The sequence below is a fragment of the Panicum hallii genome, chromosome 9, assembly GCF_002211085.1.
Source record: "Panicum hallii strain FIL2 chromosome 9, PHallii_v3.1, whole genome shotgun sequence".
NCBI lineage: Eukaryota > Viridiplantae > Streptophyta > Magnoliopsida > Poales > Poaceae > Panicum > Panicum hallii.
The window spans coordinates 1,333,169-1,352,057 of NC_038050.1; the positions used below are offsets into that span (position 1 = coordinate 1,333,169).

At 47.1% G+C, this 18,889-nt stretch overlaps 4 protein-coding genes across 7 annotated transcripts; 2 read left to right on the plus strand and 2 right to left on the minus strand.

Moving 5' to 3' along the window:
* The first annotated feature begins 229 nt into the window (after positions 1-229).
* Positions 230-2,721, plus strand: LOC112876210 (anti-sigma-I factor RsgI2-like). Its single transcript, XM_025940265.1, has 4 exons — positions 230-407; positions 533-1,930; positions 2,019-2,052; positions 2,178-2,721. Exons 1-4 carry the CDS (start codon positions 335-337, stop codon positions 2,458-2,460), a joined length of 1,788 nt encoding a protein of 595 aa, XP_025796050.1. The 5' UTR covers positions 230-334; the 3' UTR covers positions 2,461-2,721.
* A 501-nt stretch (positions 2,722-3,222) lies between these two features.
* LOC112876212 (probable RNA 3'-terminal phosphate cyclase-like protein) lies at positions 3,223-5,845 on the minus strand. Its single transcript, XM_025940266.1, has 6 exons — positions 5,495-5,845; positions 5,259-5,408; positions 4,709-4,890; positions 4,455-4,630; positions 4,130-4,340; positions 3,223-3,691 (listed from the first exon to the last, which is right to left on the minus strand). The coding sequence occupies exons 1-6, from the start codon at positions 5,697-5,699 to the stop codon at positions 3,482-3,484; spliced, it is 1,134 nt and encodes a 377-aa protein (XP_025796051.1). The 5' UTR covers positions 5,700-5,845; the 3' UTR covers positions 3,223-3,481.
* A 3,679-nt stretch (positions 5,846-9,524) lies between these two features.
* On the plus strand, positions 9,525-13,758 carry LOC112877749 (probable polygalacturonase). Of its 3 annotated transcripts, none has more exons than XM_025942106.1 (7): positions 9,525-9,989; positions 10,070-10,216; positions 11,186-11,503; positions 11,765-11,885; positions 11,976-12,150; positions 12,247-12,317; positions 12,826-13,758. In XM_025942106.1, the coding sequence occupies exons 2-7, from the start codon at positions 10,199-10,201 to the stop codon at positions 13,548-13,550; spliced, it is 1,428 nt and encodes a 475-aa protein (XP_025797891.1). In that variant the 5' UTR covers positions 9,525-9,989; positions 10,070-10,198; the 3' UTR covers positions 13,551-13,758. The 3 variants fall into 3 exon arrangements, with proteins under 3 accessions (XP_025797891.1, XP_025797890.1, XP_025797892.1); XM_025942105.1 differs by having other exon boundaries at positions 9,525-9,972; positions 10,059-10,216; XM_025942107.1 differs by having other exon boundaries at positions 9,525-9,972; positions 10,059-10,216; positions 11,784-11,885.
* Positions 13,759-16,072: 2,314 nt separating this feature from the next.
* LOC112872542 (guanosine deaminase) lies at positions 16,073-18,855 on the minus strand. Of its 2 annotated transcripts, none has more exons than XM_025935567.1 (5): positions 18,712-18,855; positions 17,657-17,716; positions 17,313-17,503; positions 16,517-16,621; positions 16,073-16,434 (listed from the first exon to the last, which is right to left on the minus strand). In XM_025935567.1, the coding sequence occupies exons 1-5, from the start codon at positions 18,725-18,727 to the stop codon at positions 16,246-16,248; spliced, it is 561 nt and encodes a 186-aa protein (XP_025791352.1). In that variant the 5' UTR covers positions 18,728-18,855; the 3' UTR covers positions 16,073-16,245. The 2 variants fall into 2 exon arrangements, with proteins under 2 accessions (XP_025791352.1, XP_025791353.1); XM_025935568.1 differs by lacking the exon at positions 18,712-18,855 and adding an exon at positions 18,092-18,122.
* Positions 18,856-18,889: the final 34 nt, after the last annotated feature.

The window sequence follows — 18,889 nt, forward strand, 5'->3', positions numbered from 1 at the left end:
CACACAGATTGGTGCAGTGCTCTAACTCCAGAGATTTTCTCTGCATGGAAAAGGATGTATGCACTGTACTGCTTGTTGTTTTGCCTGTTCCAAAGTGAAAAAGGAGCATGCCTTGCATATCTAATACAATTGTTATCCTCTTTGCCACTTTGGCCCTATTGCTAATGCTTTCCACTTTGTGACACACAACCTTTGCTCCCTTGGTACTTAAATCGCATTGCTCCTTTCTCCTACCCTCCCTTCCCCACTGTCCATTTGGCCATCTCCAGCTCATTCCCCTCATCAGAGGCCGCTCAGCTCAACCACACCCTTGCCAAGATCTCTCACTTCTTCAATGGCTGCTACTTGCCCTCTAGCTCTCACATTCTTCTTCTGTTGCATCCTCCTTGAGACAATCAGCTGTTCAGGTCAGTATCTCTTTTTCTTTCTGAATGTTTCCTTTATTATAAAGCTTGTATCTGTCCGCAACTTATGCAGCTACTGATCAGCATAATGCTGTTCCATTGATGCAAATTCTTTTTTCCCCTTTCAGGAGCATTTGTGGAATTATCGTATGATTCAACAAAGGTCAAGATACTGTCCAGCTCGGTGATCACTGAGTTCAGAGTCGTGGTCACTGAGAAGCAGCACGCCTACCTCTTCTTAAAGCCGTTTGAGTGCAGACGGAAGCCATGCAGGCCAGAGCATCTTGCCGGCTCATTTGTTAATGAAGTTCTTGATCCCGATCGGCACCTCAACGTCAGCAACATCATCGTCATGGCCAACGAGAGGCAGCTCGGCGCGCTGCGCCGCACCTTACAGTCAATTCACGCTTATCTCGGCGCCGTCGGATTGGGGAAGAGTGTCAAGGTCTCGCCGGAGCTCTTGCAATCTTCTCTACGGATCATGGCCAAGAATCGTGCCCAGAAGAAGCAGTGGGGAAAGGTCAGGGAGTTTGTCAGGAGGTCAGGCTCGTTTATTCAGCTGGAAATAGAGGCAGAAGCAAACAGTGAGCTTGCCCTGGATGCGGAGATCCAAGAGGTCGTCGCTCTGTTGAGCGCCGACGCCGGCGTTGTGCTCCACCTGAAGAGTCGTGCGGCTCCAAGCGCGGAGGCAATGGCCAATCTGGTCGGCGAGATCAATCGAGAGAAGAGATTGTTGGGTGTTCTGGTGGACGTGTCGTCTCCTCGGCGCGAGCTCGGCGAGGCAAGAGCCACGGCGCACGACGAGTTCTCGCCGGTCACCAACCCGGCGACGATGCCCGTAACCAACCCGGTGACCGTGCCCGCCACGAACCCGGTGTCGAATCCGATGTCCCCCGGCTTCGTGACGGTGCCGTCGACCAACCCGGGCAACGGGTTCTCGACGAACCCCAACCTCCCGCCGCTGTACCCCGAACCGACGACGCCGGTCACCATGCCGGTCCCGACGACGATGCCGCCAGCAACGGTTCCCACCCCCTTCGCCAGCCCGGTCACTGCGCCGACCATGCCGGGCCCGGTCACCAACCCCACAGCCCCCGTGTCGAACCCGGCAACGACGCCGACGCAGTTCCCGGGCACGTCGCCGGTCACCAACCCGGTGACCACGTACCCGTACCCGCCGCAGCAGGGCGGCGGCGCGGGCGCGGGTGGCATGCCGACGACGCCGGTGTACCAGCCGCCGGCGACAATGCCCGGCACGGTGCAGCCGGGCGCGCCCACCGTGGCGGGGCAGACGTGGTGCGTCGCCAAGACGGGGCTGACGGACCTCGAGCTGCAGAACGGGATCGACTACGCGTGCGGCATCGGCCAAGCCGACTGCTCGGCCATCCAGCCCATGGGCGCCTGCTACAACCCCAACACCCTGCAGGCGCACGCCTCCTACGCTTTCAACAGCTACTTCCAGAGGAACCCGTCGCCGACGAGCTGCGACTTTGGAGGCGCCGGCATGCTCGTCAACGTCAACCCAAGTGAGTTTTTCATGCTTTGCAATCACTAAAAACTCTTGAAATTACTAGCATATCTAACACTATCTTTTATTTGTGAATCTTATTGCAGGTTCAGGAACTTGCATGTACCAGACATCAGCAGGGTAAGTGCGAACTCAATTTCTTTCTGCCATCATCACAAATTCACAATCATGCCACGCATGCCATGGATGCAGTGTGCAATGAGCCAGAGACATGTTCTGAGTTCTGAGATCTGAGTTCTGTGCAGTTTCGGCGCCGGTTACAGTCCGGGAGCGACAGGCACCGCGCCCACCGGTTACACCCCAGGGATGTCGGGCGCCGTGCCCGGTGGTTACAGCCCGGGGTGGACAGGGAGCGTGGGCGGGGGATCCGGCTCGACGGTGCTGAACGCCAACAACCCCGGCGGGAACTCCATGTACGGCTCCGACAACCCGACGGGCTTGACCGCCGGCTCGGCGTCCCTGTCCTGCGGCTGGGTCCTCTGCCTCATCTGGATGGTCACCTTTGCACTCGTCAAGGAGAAAGTGTAGCCTTGCCTTCTTGTGCATGCTGAAACAGTTCCCCGTGCTGTTGTTTTTCCAGTTGTGTACACTGTACAGACGAGTGAATTCATAGGGGAGAAGACTAGATGTTTTGCGTGTTTGTACATGGGCCGAGCTGAATCTGAATCTGAATGATGCTTGGCCGTACATGTTGTAGGTGAACATACAGCATAGAGTTCCTTCTCTATGGACCATGATTGGTGTGGTGCATGATTATGATCGATCTCGCTTGATGCTTTTCTTGCTTCATCATGTCCATGGCACTACACATTGACCAATGGACCTTTTGATCAGACAAGGAGTTGCCTGTAACTATGCTGTTCCTGCGTATACCTGACAAAGTCAGCTAAGCTTTGTCTTGAGAGACTGTCCACCCAAAAAAGCTTCTGATTTCTGGGACCCAACACGTCTCGTTCCTAAGCTCTGCTAGAGCTGGGCTGAGCTGAACCTGAACCTGAATCTGGATGATGCTTCGCCATACATTGAGTAGGTGAGCTTAAGAGTCCTTCTCCATGCCTTAGGAGACGGCTAATAATATTACATGCCTTAGGCAAGGTTTAGCAAATGTCTATAGTTTATAACATTCTCCCTCGACGCTATCTGTTCCAACCCACAGGGCCACAGGACGCTGGAAACCTGACAGCGCCAGCGTGCCTTGAGGATCAAACCAAATGCGGATGCTAAGACAAACATTTTGCCTCCAGACGTTTGCATAGTTTTCATTAGTATGTGTCAGCAGGTCTCGGCAAGTAAAAACTGAAAAATAGATGCTGGATAAAGCAATGCGATACAGAAATATGTTGCCCGCGCATCAGAAAAAAAAACCATTCTAATACCACTAGCTGATATATCAAAATGACATCAGAGAATAGGATATATCATGCACCTCAGAACAAAATTCAGCAGGAGTAGCTAAGGAAACTCCTTGCTGTTTTGCAGCTACAAACAGGATCTCATGGTAGTCTCTTGCTGTGTCCTCAATCCTTGACGAGATTAATAATCCTGTTGCTTATGAACTCTTCCGAGCAATATTCTTCACTCCCGCACCGACACATTTTAAAGTAATGGTGTTCGAATTGGGATCAGGCTTGATAACAAACATGACGTTAAGAAAATCCCTGATGTTTCGGAGTGTTTCTATACCGTGTGGAGTCAACTGTCCAACACGAACCTTTGATACATCGGCTGGGCATAAAGCACACAGGATAAATAGGAGGCCCTGCAAGTATTTACAAAAGAAATGTAACGTCACTAAACAAAAACTTCTGCAAATTACTCATGCATGAAAAATGACCATGATAAGCAAAGGCATAAAGACAGGTAGACATGACCTCAGATAAAAATGTACAGCACTGTCAGTTCAAGAGAGGACATCAATTTGTAAAACACAGTAGATTGTTCAAGTACGTTTTCTATATCCAGTTATCTACAGGCTATATAGAACTTGAGCAGATGGTCTGCTTTGCTAAACATAAACCGGCCACAAGAACAAATAAATGCTGCATAACCCTGTCTAAGCTTCATTGACCACATAAAAAAAATATTGGGCGATCATCAAGCATAACAGAAGTGTGCGCATAATGAGATGAAAATTATCAGAGACGCATAGCTTGATTAAATGTTGGAGCAGTGAGAAAGCTTGTATAAAAACCTAGACCTGATGTGTAGAGTCAACAACCCCTCCTTGAGCCACCTCTTCTAGTAGCATTGATGCAGCTTGAACACCAAGATCCTCTGGAGACATCAGCTCTGGCTTCTCAGATTCATCATTTATTTCATCAACACTAGGATAACTCACGGTGGCATCTACGGAGAGCAGGCAGCCTGTTGTGGTCTCAGCAACTAATGATACACCATAGCCTGGTGACCTGCCACATGTTGAACAGAAGTTAAAAAGAACTGGCAAATTGCTGAGTCACAAGAGATAACAGGAAAGACTGAAAGAGTGCAGTTAGCAACATTCTAACGGATTGGAAACATACCTCCCACCAGAAGCACCAGATCTATGATCAGTGAATATATGAACATCAGGAATGAAGCGATTGAAGATTCCACGTGCAGCATAGATAATGCGGCTTTCAATCTGTGGAGATACTCTAGTAGAGAATGAAACACCCCTTATCCTCTTCACCATACCTTCATCAACCCAGTTTGCTGCCTGTGAAGGTAATTAGCATCAGATGTCAATTTCAGCAACATTGACATATAATCAATGAGAAATCAAAATGAAACGCACCGTTAGTGTGCTATTTATATTGGGAACTCGGAGAAACACTTCACCACCACCAAGGGGAGGAGATCCTCGGCTATCAATCTTTAGCTCCAAACCCTCCAAAGGAACACCAAAATGCTTGAGCATATGCAAGGTTGTCATCCGGAAAGTATCCACAGAAGGGTCCTTTGTATCATTAGTGATTCCTAAAATCAGGGCACCAAATTCAGACTTTGAAATAATAGAAGGTGTAGCCATCTTTTAGCAAAAGATAACTCATGATGTTTCGTACAATGGTACTGGCTAGTTTTTTGTTTTATGATTGACGGCATTAAGCAGGGTCATCCCCAAGTGCCAAAAAGAATTAGCACGAGTAACACAACCAACACCCTGACAACTTTATTATCCATAACCAATCAATTCGACTAATTTAACGAAATCCCAACCCAGAAACTTCCATTCACATGAGCTGCAACCACGAAGAAATTCATCCGGAAAGAAATTTCCCTTCGTAACCAAATTCCTTAAGAGCACTCCATTCGTAAAGCAGTAGCACAAACAAGCGAAGCCTCACCTTTGAGCCGAATCGATATGGGCGCCTTCGCGAAGAGGCCGAGCAGTATCAGCGGCTCGAGGAAGTAGCCGATCCCCCGGTGCACCCCGCAGTCGTGCTCAAGGCCCTTGCCCCCTTGAATCACCCCCGGCATGTACTTCAGCTTCGTTCCTGCAAGCACATACAAGCACCACAGGCCCGTAAGCACCGGCACCCCTTAACAAAACCGTAAGGCGGCCGCGGGAGCAAGGCCATGCCTGTCTCGTTGAGGTCGATGGTGTGGCGGTCGGAGATCTTGTCCAGGAGGCGTAGGAGGGAGACCTCGTACGGGCGGAGCCCCGGCGCGGCGTCCCCGGAGCGAATGTCATCGATGGTGACGCCGGTGGAGGTGAGTGTCGCCAGCACCAGCCGCTGCCGGAGATGGCGGCTGCCGGAGAGACGCCGGGTCTTGTCTCGCCCCATCTCGACCCCGGCCTTCGTTCTCCTCGCGGGTGGTGGGGGCGGTCGCGTGGCGGAGAGGAGGCGGAGGCGCGGAGGGGTTAGGGTTTTAGCGCGCGCCGGCGAGGCTGGTACTCGTGTGGTGGGTGGCCGCACCTTGGAGAATTGGGGTGGGAACGGCGGGGGAGGATGACGTGTGGGGTCGGCTCTGGCGTGCACTAGGAGGCCAATTCTGTAGCCTCCTGGGCCTCAAGTAATGGCCCATGTAACCCAGGATTTGAATACTAGCCCATTGCCCCGATTGTGTGCAACAAAACGCTAGGAAATTTTGAGATCGACGTCGTATTTTTAATTTTTTGCATTGGAATTCAACCTACAGAAAAGTAGAAAACTATTGAGAATTTGAAATGTTTTTTCGTGTAAAACGAAAACATATATGAAACACAGTTACCAAATGTAACTGATTCTTTTTTTATATAATGCTATAAGTACTCGTTGCTAGCAGAACTTTTGGCTACTAACATGGCAATAGGCCAGCGTGGACTACGTATGTACAGGATCTCAGATTCATCACATTCTAAAGACTAAAGTGGCGTTGCTGCTCACAAGTCGCCTGCCTGTGCAGAAAGGCACGGGAAATGTGAGACACCCACTGGCCACTGCTCTTTCCAGCAGCCAGAGACTGCATGAATCCGAGGCAGAGCGCACGGACCTTACCCGTTTCGCAGGCCTGCAGAACCGCCTCCCATGTTCCAGACCTCCAGAGTTGTTCTTCTTTCTCCCCCCAGCAAACCCGGGGCAGAGGCATTCAGTGATCCGGTCAAGGTGTAATTGGATGGTACTGTGTGATCCCGATTCCAACCATTTCAGCTCGAACAGTCCTCACCGGAGAGAGGGGGCAGAGGATGCCGTAACTCCATCTCCACGGTTCATGGGCGACCATCCATGTGCCAGGAGACAGGAGTGTACATTGACAGCAGCTGGGCGGACACAGCGCCACGTTCTTTTCAAAATGAAAAAAGAAAAAAAAAGAGACACGGCACCACGGCGAGAATAGCAAATCTGGTGACCTGCAGGCAGAGTACGTCTTTGCCATTTCCTCGCAACACACGCAAGCCGTTCCCAGTACAACGTTCAGTAACTTTGACCCCCATCCCTGTGACATTTCTTCACGTGTGTTCTGCTCTGCTCTGTTCTTCCAGATGCCCCGGCACAGCCGCACAGGCAGATCTCATCAGTCTAGCTCGAGAGCGATTTATTTTTTTTAATCATCTTGACTGAAACAGATGAGCTGATTGGCCATGCTGTATTCTTCTTTTAGGGCCCGTTTAGAACTTTGGATCATGTCATTTGGGCTGAATTGGGGTCAGAAATCAGTGCTTCATGTAACACAATTGATGTAACATAGTTTATACAAAACCTTCTCTTTTTACTCCCTTGCTGTAAATCATGTATGTACAACATCACATATCAATATAAATGTTCAGCTGGCGTTTGGCTGGCCGTAGACCCCTAAAAAAAGAAATCCGTGCTTCACATCTTGCTGAACACATGCAGCTGCTGGGGAACATGCAGGATTGCAGGTGACCCCTGATCCTGCAGCAGTAGGATAGCTCCTAGCATCAGGGATTCAGAATCATTGGTGAGCATTGGAAATGCATGCAGATAATTGCAGATGCAGCGTTGCTTTGGCCGTAGCATTCGCCAGTGCTGAAGAGAGGGGATTCAATTCAACCGATTCAGTGCAGGAACAAGACACGCTAGTTAATACTCACATATGCAGAAGGACAAAGACGCCTGAGAAAAAGAGCAAGACCTACTAATTGGGCAGGGCAACAGGCTACAGCATTCCTTGCAGGTTGCATTGGATTCTTTCTCAGATCTGAATGCAGGGGTGCTGAACCCTTCTTCCTCATCTGAAACCCAACGCCCCCCTCTCAGTGCGTGGGTTGCTGTCTGCCTGCCGGCATCCATACCTGCCGAACAAAATCCAAACTTGACGAGCGTTCTTGGCAAGATCTGAAATTCTGAATCCAAGTTTCATGTGCCATTGCCTCATCCACAAGGAAGGGTGGATCCATGTCACACGATCGGCCACCAGTTGCATCGTCCATGCACGCACCAGCAGACATTTCAATCATTGCCCTTCTCCTAATCTTTCGAATTACTTCTAGATGCATGCAATCATGCTGGTTAATCCGTGGAGCCTACCTCTTTGTCTGCTGCTGTGTAGTTTTGCAGGGTAGGTCACAAGCAACACTAACAACAATTCTTCTGGTACATGATAAAAGTTCTCCCTCTCTCTCTAACTGTTGATCTCCATCATTAACAAAAGTGCCAACCTCGCTGTAGTATTAACAACTCTTTACCTTTAAGGCTACTGGTACTTAATTTGCTGCTGCATGCGTTAATGCCGATTGATCACCATCAGTACTTTGTAGTACACTGACAGGAGAAGGACCCCGCTGTTAGCATAATGGCCAATGCGCAGCTTAATTATAATCGTCCGGCCGGCAAGGCTGGCTCTGCCTGCCTCACACGTCCGCGTGCGCTCGCCCTGGGCCCCTGCTGCTGCTGCTGGTGCCGCTTCCAATGGCAAAAGTTTCAGAGCCTTTGGCTAGATGCAGGCAGGAATGCATTTGCCAGGCAAGTAACGGCATGTTCAAACACTTGGGCAGTCAGACGAGCGCCTTTTGGAGCCTGGCTGACAGGCAGCGGCTTGGAAATCGGAGGATCACAGAGACCGGCATCGATCTGCTTTCGCCTGCCTTTGCGATGTGAGACGACACGGGTGCCGGACGGCAGCGGTTGGAATGCCAAGAAGGGGTGGCAAGACCCATGAATCATTCACTGTTTCTGCGTGAGTGAGCTAGGTAGCCTGCAGCGATGCAGCATGTCCATACAAACGCACTAGACAAAGTTCTACCTGTATTTTTTTTGTCCTTCTCCTTGTATTTTCGTGAAAAAACAGTCAATTAAATTGCAGGCTGTGCTACCCGTATCTGCCATCATTTTCTTCTTTTCTGAACGTTCTACTCCATTCGCGGGCGTGTATAGATACGCTACTGCACATTGCATACGAAGCAGGTCAGAATTAGCATGTGGACGCGCACGGCAGCGATCTTAATTATTAGTGTCGAATCCTGTTAGCTGAGAATGCTCGTTGCCATGCCCTCGAGGGTCAGAGAAGGCAGCTACGCTCCACGGCGGCAGCAGCAGAGACACTGACCAGACACTGACACTGTCACGAATGATTGACACACACCAATTATCAGCTGTCAAAAGGAAGCTTGCGAGGTAGTTAACAAGAATAACTTGCAAAGAACAGTTTGTTTGGCCTGAAAGTTTCCAAGGATCGAGCCGTTAAGTAATCAGGCAGACAGGGAGCTGATTAGTGAGTGCTTCTAAGACCCGATCAAAAAAAGATAATGGAGACGAGCGAGCAAGCACACCGGATGCCGCCGCCCCATATTCGCGGCCAGCCGTTTTGGACGCTGGTGCCGTTGGAATCCGAAGGAGAAGATTCCTTGGATGGATGACCAAACCAAACCAACCACCCAAACCAAAGCTGGCTGAGCCACGCAGCGTCAGCGATTCGGCAGTTGTTTTGGCTGGCCCTGGCGCCGGTTGAGGAGCAGCGAGGTGACGCGGCCGCCCCCGAAAGGAGGCGGGGGCAAGGCACACTGCCTTGCCGCTGCTATGGGGCCCCGCGCCTCCCGGCCAGCCCGTTGGGCCGCGCCCGGCACAAGCTAACGCCCGGGGCCCAGAAGGCCTGGCTGCGGCAGCAGCATTGTGGGCCCCGACAGTCAGAGGGGCTCCTCGTCTCCTCCGGCTCCCTCCCGGCGTCCCGGCTGCTGAACACACCTGCCCCTGCCCCGCCCCGCGAGGCCGGCCGCGATATAAAGGGCTTCCCCGCCCTGTTCGGATCGGCTCGCTGCTTTGACCCGGCCGGGAGGCTCCGCTCTGCTGCCCTCCGGTCGTCCTCCTCCGCCACCACCACCACCATCACGGCATCACCGTCCAAGTGCAGGGCTGCCGCGATGGGGCACACCCCGGCCCCAATGGAGCCAGCCGCCCACGCCGCCCCTGCACTGCACACCGTGGCATGATTGGGTCCCTGCCCTCCTTTTCCCCTGCACTCGACTCTGCTCCCACTCCCACCGTCACTCACTCACTCACTGTCACTCCCCGGCTGCTCGCCTCCTCTTCCGCCCTCCTCTCTCACTCTCTCCCGGGACGAGAGGAGAGGAGAGGAGAGGAGACGGCGTCGTTGATCCCAGTCTGGCGGCTTGTCCTGGTGGGTGGCTCCGTCCGGTACGCCCCACTGTCTGCGCGCCTCTCACTTTCCTGATGGGGTCTCGCTGGTTGTTGCGGTTCTCACAGGCGGTCCACAGGCACGGCGGCGTGCCGCATTAAAGGCGCGCCCGTCTCTTGTCTTGACCGGAGTTAAGACGGGTGGGGGAGCAGGCAGTGACGAGGGGCTCCGGGATTCCGGACGAGGAGCAAAGATCTCGCCGGGGAAGATGAGGAGATCTGCATCTGTGAGTGCCCATTCCTACTGTTTACTCTCGTGCTGGTTCCTTCATCTCTGGGGGCAGAAAGGATAGATGCCGTTGCGGGAGTTTGAGAGTTGAGTGAGGCCGGTAGTCCAACAACACCATTGCCATTTCTGCTCTTGCCAAATGCCGGTGACCCTGTGTGGCATCATCCAAGAGCTATACGCGTCTTTGTTGTTTCGATTTTCATTTTTCGTGCATTGCCAAATGCCAAATGGCCTAAGGGAGTGGTATCGTGATAGATCGATCCTGCATTCCTGCTCGACATTTGGTGGCATTGTCATGCTGCGTTAATCTCAACATTTGGAGGCTCATGTTCCTACTGCTTTCCTTGTCATTTGATTGAAATGTTGTTTTGCAAAATTGGGATCATGTTCTGAATACTTGACAAAATGCTGCAGTGGAAGCTCCTATCATCCCTAGTCTCACCTTGATCCACCATTGCACAAAGCAACTTCAATGAATGTATTTTCCTGGCATTGAGCTAACATTTCAGATTGCCTAGTATATTTCTGAGGCAGTTGCTGGGAGAATATATGTCAATACATAATATGAGAGAAAGCTAAGCTACCATAAATGAGGTGGCCCTGTTCAGCTTCTTGGAGCATTCTAAAAAAAAAACTCGGCCCGCGGGGGGAAGAAACCCTTGAGCATTGAATAAGAGAAGACCTCTCACTCAGGCCGAGAAAACCTTCGAACCCCTGCCCCACCCTTACACGGGGGCGCTGTTACCCGTGTGAGTGCGGGCCGGGACTTTCCTTTCGTGCTTTGGCGTAGCGGCAGGCAAGGGGATTTTTTTAAGCAGAATTTTGTTTTCAAATGCATAATTCTGGTCAATTTGCACTACTATGTGTGTTCACAGATGAAAATTTCTTCATGTTATCTGTTTGTGCTAATTATTAGCACTAGGATTTGCACGATGGCTACTGATTTTTTTTCTTGAGTTTCTGCTAGTTACTTCAAGTCCTTCTGGTTTTCACAACCATGGTTAAGACTCAATGGTCCACTGTATCCGGCATTTACTGCAAAGAAATGTCGCCTAATGTATATCGACCTCACAGTGTCACAATAACTGAATTTGGCGCTATTGGGGATGGTGTGACTCTCAATACAAAAGCATTCCGGAATGCAATCTTCTATCTCAATTCTTTTGCGGACAAGGGTGGTGCACAGCTCTTCGTGCCTGCAGGAAAATGGCTGACAGGGAGTTTTGGTCTTATCAGCCACCTCACTTTGTCACTGGACAAAGATGCAGTGATAATTGGATCACTGGTAAGATGACTTTCAGATTTTGTTTGAGTCTTATGTTTATTAAGATATGCACATGAACAAGACAAACTTATTGCTGAATCTTATTGTGATCTAACTTTTGCCTAGGGAACAATAGAAAGCCAACCGCATATGTTATCTTTCTTATTAGGTGCTAAAAAGATCAGTTTCCTTAAAAGCTTAGGAACCTTTTGTTCCCCATTGGATACCAACTTTATTGCTGAATATACTTTCACTATAACGGTTAGTCATTGGATTCATCAGGATTCATCTGATTGGCCAGTTGTTGATCCTCTTCCATCCTATGGGCGAGGTAGAGAGCTTCCTGGAAAAAGGCACCAGAGTTTGATTTTTGGATCATATCTGACAGACGTAATTATAACTGGTTAGTAATTACTGAAGTTTCGTTACCCGTCTTCTTCAGATATTATTTAGTTAGTTTTCCTGTAGTCTAAATGTTGGTGCTCTTGAACAGGTGCTAATGGTACCATTGATGGTCAAGGAGCTATTTGGTGGGGCTGGTTCCACAACCACACGCTGAATTATACTAGGCCACATCTTGTTGAGTTGATGTACTCTACTAATGTTGTCATATCTAATCTAACCTTCAAGAACTCGCCGTTTTGGAATATCCACCCTGTATACTGCAGGTTGGTTTTCTAGATAGCCACTTGCTTTCTATTAAAACATAAGAATTCATTCACAATACAAATATATTATCTGGAGTGCTTTTGCTAAATAAACAGCCAAGTGCTTGTCCAGCATGTCACAATCCTAGCGCCTTTGAATTCACCAAACACTGACGGCATTGATCCAGGTAATATGGCACTTATGTCTAACCTTATCCTGTTATTAATGTTTCACATGTTTTCTCCTTCTCCCTGTTTAGTTCCGCACTAGGAAACTTATGTTTGCCAAACAGCCTTTTTACTGTTCCCCTTTTTTTTTTTGGGGGGGGTGGGGGGTGATTTCCTTCATGCTCTCATTTATATACACACGAGACTTCTGAATATATGCACCCAACCCAATTCTTTTGTGAAGTGATATCATACTTTTGGTCTTCAGATTGCTGTCACGTAGTGCTATGGATAGTAGATAACATAACCGTAAATCATAAGATATGGCTGGTAGTTTCTATATGCATTAGAATTTAAACCTGATATCTAAGCCTGAAATTCAAATTTATCCGACTCCTCCAAACTTATTATAAACCAGTAGCTAAGAGGTTGATGCGAAATATCTTTTGTTTTTGACTTATGTTGGCAATGCAACGCCATTTATAATATTTGCTCCTACATACTAATAAACATTTCCAAACCATCCAGACTCGTCGACAAATGTCTGCATCAATCATTGTTATGTCAAAAATGGTGATGATGTTATTGCCATTAAAAGCGGGTGGGATGAGTATGGCATTTCATTTGCCCATCCAAGCTCCAATATCAGCATAAGCAACATCACAGGAGAGACAAGGGGTGGTGCAGGGATTGCCTTCGGAAGTGAGATGTCGGGTGGCATATCAGAAGTCCGAGCGGAAGGCCTCCGCGTCGTCAACTCCCTGCAAGGGATCAGAATCAAGACAGCTCCAGGGCGTGGAGGGTACGTGAAGAATGTGTACATAGCAGATGTGAGCATGGATAACGTTTCAATCGCCATCAGGATCAGTGGAAACTTTGGTGAACATCCTGATGATAAATATGACAGGAATGCTCTCCCCATGATAAGCAATATTACAATCAAGGATGTTGTTGGCGTCAACGTTGGTGTAGCTGGTATACTGGAAGGCATTCATGGGGACAACTTCAGCAACATTTGCCTGTCCAATGTTTCCCTCAGTGTCCAATCTGCACATCCATGGAATTGTTCACTTATTGAAGGGTATTCAAACTCTGTGATCCCAGAATCATGTGAACAGCTCAGAAGCAATTGTAGACAGACATCTGATTGCTACGATGGCAGCAGTTCTTCAGCAATACATGGGCAGGAACCAAGAGATACGTTGAGCACCAGCCGGTTGCTAAATCCTTTAATGAAGTTCACTTTATTTTAGTGTAGGTAGAGATGTCCCTTGGTATTGTTGCAAAGGGGCTTGCTTCATGGGATGAGTCCTATTAGTCATGTATATCTGATTCTTGAAATTATTTGTGCTTAGAGTGCCGCTTGCTTCTTTGTATATAGCTGTCGAGATGACTGTATCTTGCCTGTTTGGTTCCCATTTTCGATATGTGAATGTGATCTGCAGAACTTATGGTTTTTAACATAAATTACAAAAAAAAAACTCAAGAAATTAATCCTCTTTCAGTATGGCCACTCTATGTAACACAAGCAGTACAAATTAGTCTTCTTTCAGGATTACTTATGCTGTAATACTGCTTGTGTTGCTTTTGCTTCAGCAGCATTCATCAGGACATCACGTCGCTGGGATGAGATGCCACATGTCCGTCCTCCCTTCCGCTCCGTGGATGCAGCCACCGCGCTAGGTGAGCATGCTTCCCCGTCCTAGATTGTTGAGGCCTCTTGTTTTCTTATAAACTGGTGAACTAAGTCTCAGGAGTGTGCTTGTTGATGTGCTCTTTATTTTGTCAGAGTCATAGCAGCAGGAGCAGCAAGAGCAACAATGTTTTTCCGTATTGTCACTTTCTGAGTGATTTAGATGGTGCGTTGGTACTCATATTGTTCGGGTAGTTTGTCTCCTAATAGGTTAATACCTTTTCTATTTCAGTGCTTTGTTACTGTATTTTTAGGCATGAACTAGATACCTCTCTGTAATTTCTGAAATTAAAAAGTCAACCCTGCTGTGCAGTGACCCTAGATTGGTATGCGCATTATAATATTATAGGGACTAGTCAGTATTTCATGTATGGTTGAATTTTCTTAATCGACTTTGTTCCATCAGAAAATATTTTAAGTAAAAATACTTACCATTACAACTTCTACAACCAATTTTATATATAATCCTGCTGTGAGTATTTCCATGACTTTTGTGATTGCTTTTAGGCTTTCAACCTGTTTTGGACTATGAATTCTGTACCTTAGTACATGGGACTTTCCTGCAGGTTGGTTATGCTAGGTAACATTTTGATTTACACCGATGAGAGTAATGCGTGCCCTGGCCCTGCAGTCCGGAAGGTGAGTCATCCTTCCAAACTCCTGCTATTAGTGCTGAAGCAATGCTCCTTGTATGCAGGTTAACAGATGTATTATTGAGATGGCACACGCCTTCTATGAACGTGACTGGTGTGTGAACAAACATGCTGGATCCTTGCAAGCTGCTGCCAATGTTTCTGACATTAACGCTAAAGGTTGGGATCCTCTAAAAGTTGCTGCTCTCGAAGATAGTTTATCCTAAAGAAAAATGCGAATCTGAGGTAAACAAAATGCGCAGCAAGTGCATTCTTAGCTTCTTGTTGTTCATTTGACGGAAACATGTCATGCAACTAATGGGCCAAAGCAATTTTTTTCTTTCAGAAAATGTTTTCAGATGACGAGCTATCAAAATTGTTGGCTGTGGCGCCTAGTTTGGAAGGCAAGTTCTTTGAGAATTCATGCCTGGCAATCTACAAAGAGATTGTATGGGCCTGTGGAATTCGGGATAAGGCACAAAGAAGACTGTTGAGCTCCTTTGTCAAGGAAGCCAGAGTATCATAGGCAGCTGAAGACAAGTGAAGCTGAACAAGCGGATTTTGCCTGAGAATACGAGTGCAAGTTTGTTGACAAGCCAGAAGGGGTCTAATCTGAGTAGCGGTGAAACAGATGCTGCCATGCAGGAGCCCTTGATGCAGATAGTAGCTCGTATAAAAATAAATATGGAACTGATTAGTGTCTATGTTTGGTTATTTTTGTTATGGCAACTCGCCACTTAATCGATCAGTGCTATGTTATAGTGATTGCATTTGACTCAAAACTGGCATTGCTTTGTGTGTGGGCTACTATGTAACTGGTGAGTGTTACATATATCCAGAATAGTGCGAACAACTTAGAAGCAATTGGACACGCACCATTTTGCTACGATGGTGTTCAGTTCTTCAGCAATATATATGCGCAGGCGCAAGATAAGTTGGCTTCAGTTTGGAATAAGTAGAGATGTGCTTGCTGTTTCTGCAAAGTGGCTTTGCTTGATTGGTGTACCTTGCCAGATTTGTTTACATTTTATATGTGAACGTGGTCTGTATGTTCCAGAGCCTTGTTGCAAACATAAAGGCAAAACTATTTCACGATTTCAGAAATAGATTAAAAAGACAAGAAAATAACATGGATTAAGAAGACAAGAAAAATAATCTTCTTCCAGTATGACCAACTTAAGGCCAAGAAGCCCTGCATGTACATTTAGTAGCAAACAATGGCAAGTAATGCACTATTGTAAATACTAGAGAAAAGCTTAGAAAAAAAGTATTCCAGAAGCCAAAGAAAATTCCAAGAGCAAGGTGGCTAACAATTTTGAGGGAACTCCTTTAAGATTGTCAAAGTTCCAGTGTTCATTTCTATGGGAACGGCAATGTGCCCAATAAAATGACTCAAGTAAAATCTATACAGTAAGAATGCAATCAGTTGAAGTAAGAATGAACTGCTCACTGAACAAGGACAAAGAATGACACCGTTCTTGTTTGTCAGACATAGAAGCACGACGAGAAATCAAATATATTCAAATTGACAGTATAAAGGCCCACAATTGACATGATACCGAAACTTGCATTATTCATTTAGCATCAGAGGCCTATCGGAATGTTAAATCAACCAAGAATTTATCAGTACATCTGGAACTTCTCTTTAGTCTTCTCAAAGACTTGTTCCGCAATCAAGGCTCCATTTCCATCTGCCTTCTTTATCTCCATGTTGGCCTTCTGGTAGTACCCAGTTCCTCTGAGAGCATCAGCAATGAAATCATCGAACCCAATGGCAATAGCAGCTTCAGCCTTGGCTCCATACACCAGCCTCTGCAGTATAGCATGGGACAAGATTGTTAATTAGTATTAAACTATTTATTCTATCATATGAAGAATAAGATATGAAACAGACCTTAATCCGGGAAAGATGAACAGCACCAAAACACATTGGGCATGGTTCACAGGATGCATAAATTTCACAATCGGACAGCTCAATTTTTCCAAGCTTTTTGCAAGCCTAGCATAAAGAAGAAACATTTGTTATGTGAGATGGATATCCAATTAGCCAAGCAATACAAAGAGACTAATGTACAACGAAACACACACTGTGAAAGCATCATATAGTCACTAAGTCACAAAAGTCAGGCAGACCTGACACCGTAATTTTTTATCCACTGATCTTGAAAACATCTGTTATACATCTAATTGTCCATACAATCAATTGTGAAAAGAAAAAGAAAAACCATTTTATGAACTAGCCTTTGGCCTATCACTTTTGTAACTTTTCACAGGAATCTACACAAATTTCAGCTATTGATTAGTTTTGCTTTAACTACTTCCACTAAATTTGAGTCCACTAAACTTAATGTATGCATGTTTATAATGGAATATGATTCATCGCACATCAGTAAACAGGTGAATGTAGCTTATATAAGCACAACGTGATACTAACACCAGAATACCAGATTCATCCCACATCAGTAAACAGGTGAATGTAGCTTATACAAGCACAACGTGGTACTAACACCAGATTCATCCCACATCAGTAAACAGGTGAATGCAGCTTTTAACTTATACAAGCACAACGTGATACTAACACCAAAAGCATAGATGGGGAGTCCAATTGGAAGGTCACAATTCACATATTTATCTTTTTTAAAAAAAGGTCCACATGTTTGGATTTTGAGGCCTGAGTTAGAGCACCCTACCTCTCTTATTGCAGTTACTTCAGCATGCGCGGTTGGATCGGTGTGGTTCAAAACCATGTTATGGCAACTAACTACTACTTCATCATTGCGGACAACAACTGCACCAAACGGCCCTCCATCTCCACAATCAACTCCTCGGTATGCTTCTTCAACCGCCTTTGATAAAAATTTGTGGTCTCTGTCTTGTACAGCTGTTTGATGCATCAAAGCTCAAGTAAGCAGCTAGTTTCTGACAATGCTAAATTGAACGCATAGATCTTATTCGTTTTGAGTGCCATGCCATGCAGCAGGGAATAGAGAACAGAGAGTAGAGAGTATACTGGATGAGGAAACTACAATGTTACCTTCCTGATGACCAGCAAATGCGGAAGCAACTGAGATTGTTCCGTCCTTGGACTCCACAACTACAATAAAGTGAGAAAGATGATATATGAACCATGTAAGTTAACTAAGATTTAGTGTAGTCCAAAAAGAAGAAAGATTCCTAGCTAGAGTATACTATCCAGCCGTCACAAACAGTTAATACTATTTAAGAATGATGAAATATTATTACACACCAAGGCGATGAAGGAAAGTGGTGTGCATAGATTTTTTTTTAGCACGGCGTTAATTGCTGGCAGATAGACACTGAACAATTACCAGGTTGATTGTATAGTTGTAGCAGAAAGGGAGAAGATCAAGCCAGCAAGGCAGTTCCTGCTAGCTTAGGTGCCAAACAGTGTATATGTACACAACTTTTCATATAGATAGTCCCATGCAAAAAAACTATGCTGCATTACCAGTACTGCAATTCATAAATTGGCAAATGTAGAGCCCTCTTTTCGCATTTACCTGCACGGTAGTCTGCTAGGAATGAATATACAACACGGTTACACAGAAATTACAAGATGAAGCATTTGCGCTGACTCTAGTGAATGGAAAGGACGCAAGTTTTAGTCTAAGGCTCTGAGCATGAATCGTGTGACAAGAAAAGCAGAATTGAGCCCCCGACGAACAGAGTACTGCCTGAACAGAAGAAGGAATGCCCCAATTATACTACAAAGCCCGCAGAACCACTCAAAATTCTGCTCCTTCCACTGCAATACCTCAAAATCTACTCTTGTCACTACGAAGTATCTCCAGTTAAAACCAAGTCCCGGCCCATCGCGCATCAAACACCAATTTTGCAACTTGCTGCTATAATCACGACACATCCTGAACCAGAAACCCGGAATCCACAATTCTCCCACCAAAGACCAAACCTCCCAACGCTCAGCGAAAACACCAGCACACCTCAGCTCATAACCCAAGATTTCCACACTTCCTGGATCCCGAATTCCTCCTTAACACAAGAACCGGAAGAAATCACACTCGCGGAACGTAGCACAGCAAACCAGCATGAACCATGCGCCAGACGTACCCTTGGCTTCCTCCATGGCGGGGGGGGGGGGCGGGAGCGAAGCCGACCGAGATTTCCCGCAACTTTCGAGGGGCACAGCACAGATGCGGATGCCGCTCGGCCGACGGAGAAGGAAGAGATGCGTCTCGGCTTGGGTCTGCCTGCCGTCTGGGCGTGGGTGGCCTGCGACCCCTGCTTG

Bases quoted from the DNA above. Each gene is read 5' to 3' on its own strand.
- LOC112877749 (XM_025942106.1), top strand. The intron at 11,504-11,764 runs GTAAGATGACTT...TGGATTCATCAG, and splicing joins CAGTGATAATTGGATCACTG to GATTCATCTGATTGGCCAGT. The intron at 11,886-11,975 runs GTTAGTAATTAC...GCTCTTGAACAG, and splicing joins GACAGACGTAATTATAACTG to GTGCTAATGGTACCATTGAT.
- LOC112876212 (XM_025940266.1), bottom strand. From the start codon at position 5,699: ATGGGGCGAGACAAGACCCGGCGTCTCTCCGGCAGCCGCCATCTCCGG. The intron at 4,891-5,258 runs GTGAGGCTTCGC...CCCTGATTTTAG, and splicing joins CATATCGATTCGGCTCAAAG to GAATCACTAATGATACAAAG. The intron at 3,692-4,129 runs GTCTAGGTTTTT...AAATACTTGCAG, and splicing joins TTGTTGACTCTACACATCAG to GGCCTCCTATTTATCCTGTG.
- LOC112876210 (XM_025940265.1), top strand. From the start codon at position 335: ATGGCTGCTACTTGCCCTCTAGCTCTCACATTCTTCTTCTGTTGCATC. The intron at 408-532 runs GTCAGTATCTCT...TTCCCCTTTCAG, and splicing joins TGAGACAATCAGCTGTTCAG to GAGCATTTGTGGAATTATCG. The intron at 1,931-2,018 runs GTGAGTTTTTCA...ATCTTATTGCAG, and splicing joins GCTCGTCAACGTCAACCCAA to GTTCAGGAACTTGCATGTAC.
- LOC112872542 (XM_025935567.1), bottom strand. The intron at 17,504-17,656 runs GTAACATTGTAG...TGCATCAAACAG, and splicing joins ATTTGCTGGTCATCAGGAAG to CTGTACAAGACAGAGACCAC. The intron at 16,435-16,516 runs GTCTGTTTCATA...GCTATACTGCAG, and splicing joins TTCATCTTTCCCGGATTAAG to AGGCTGGTGTATGGAGCCAA.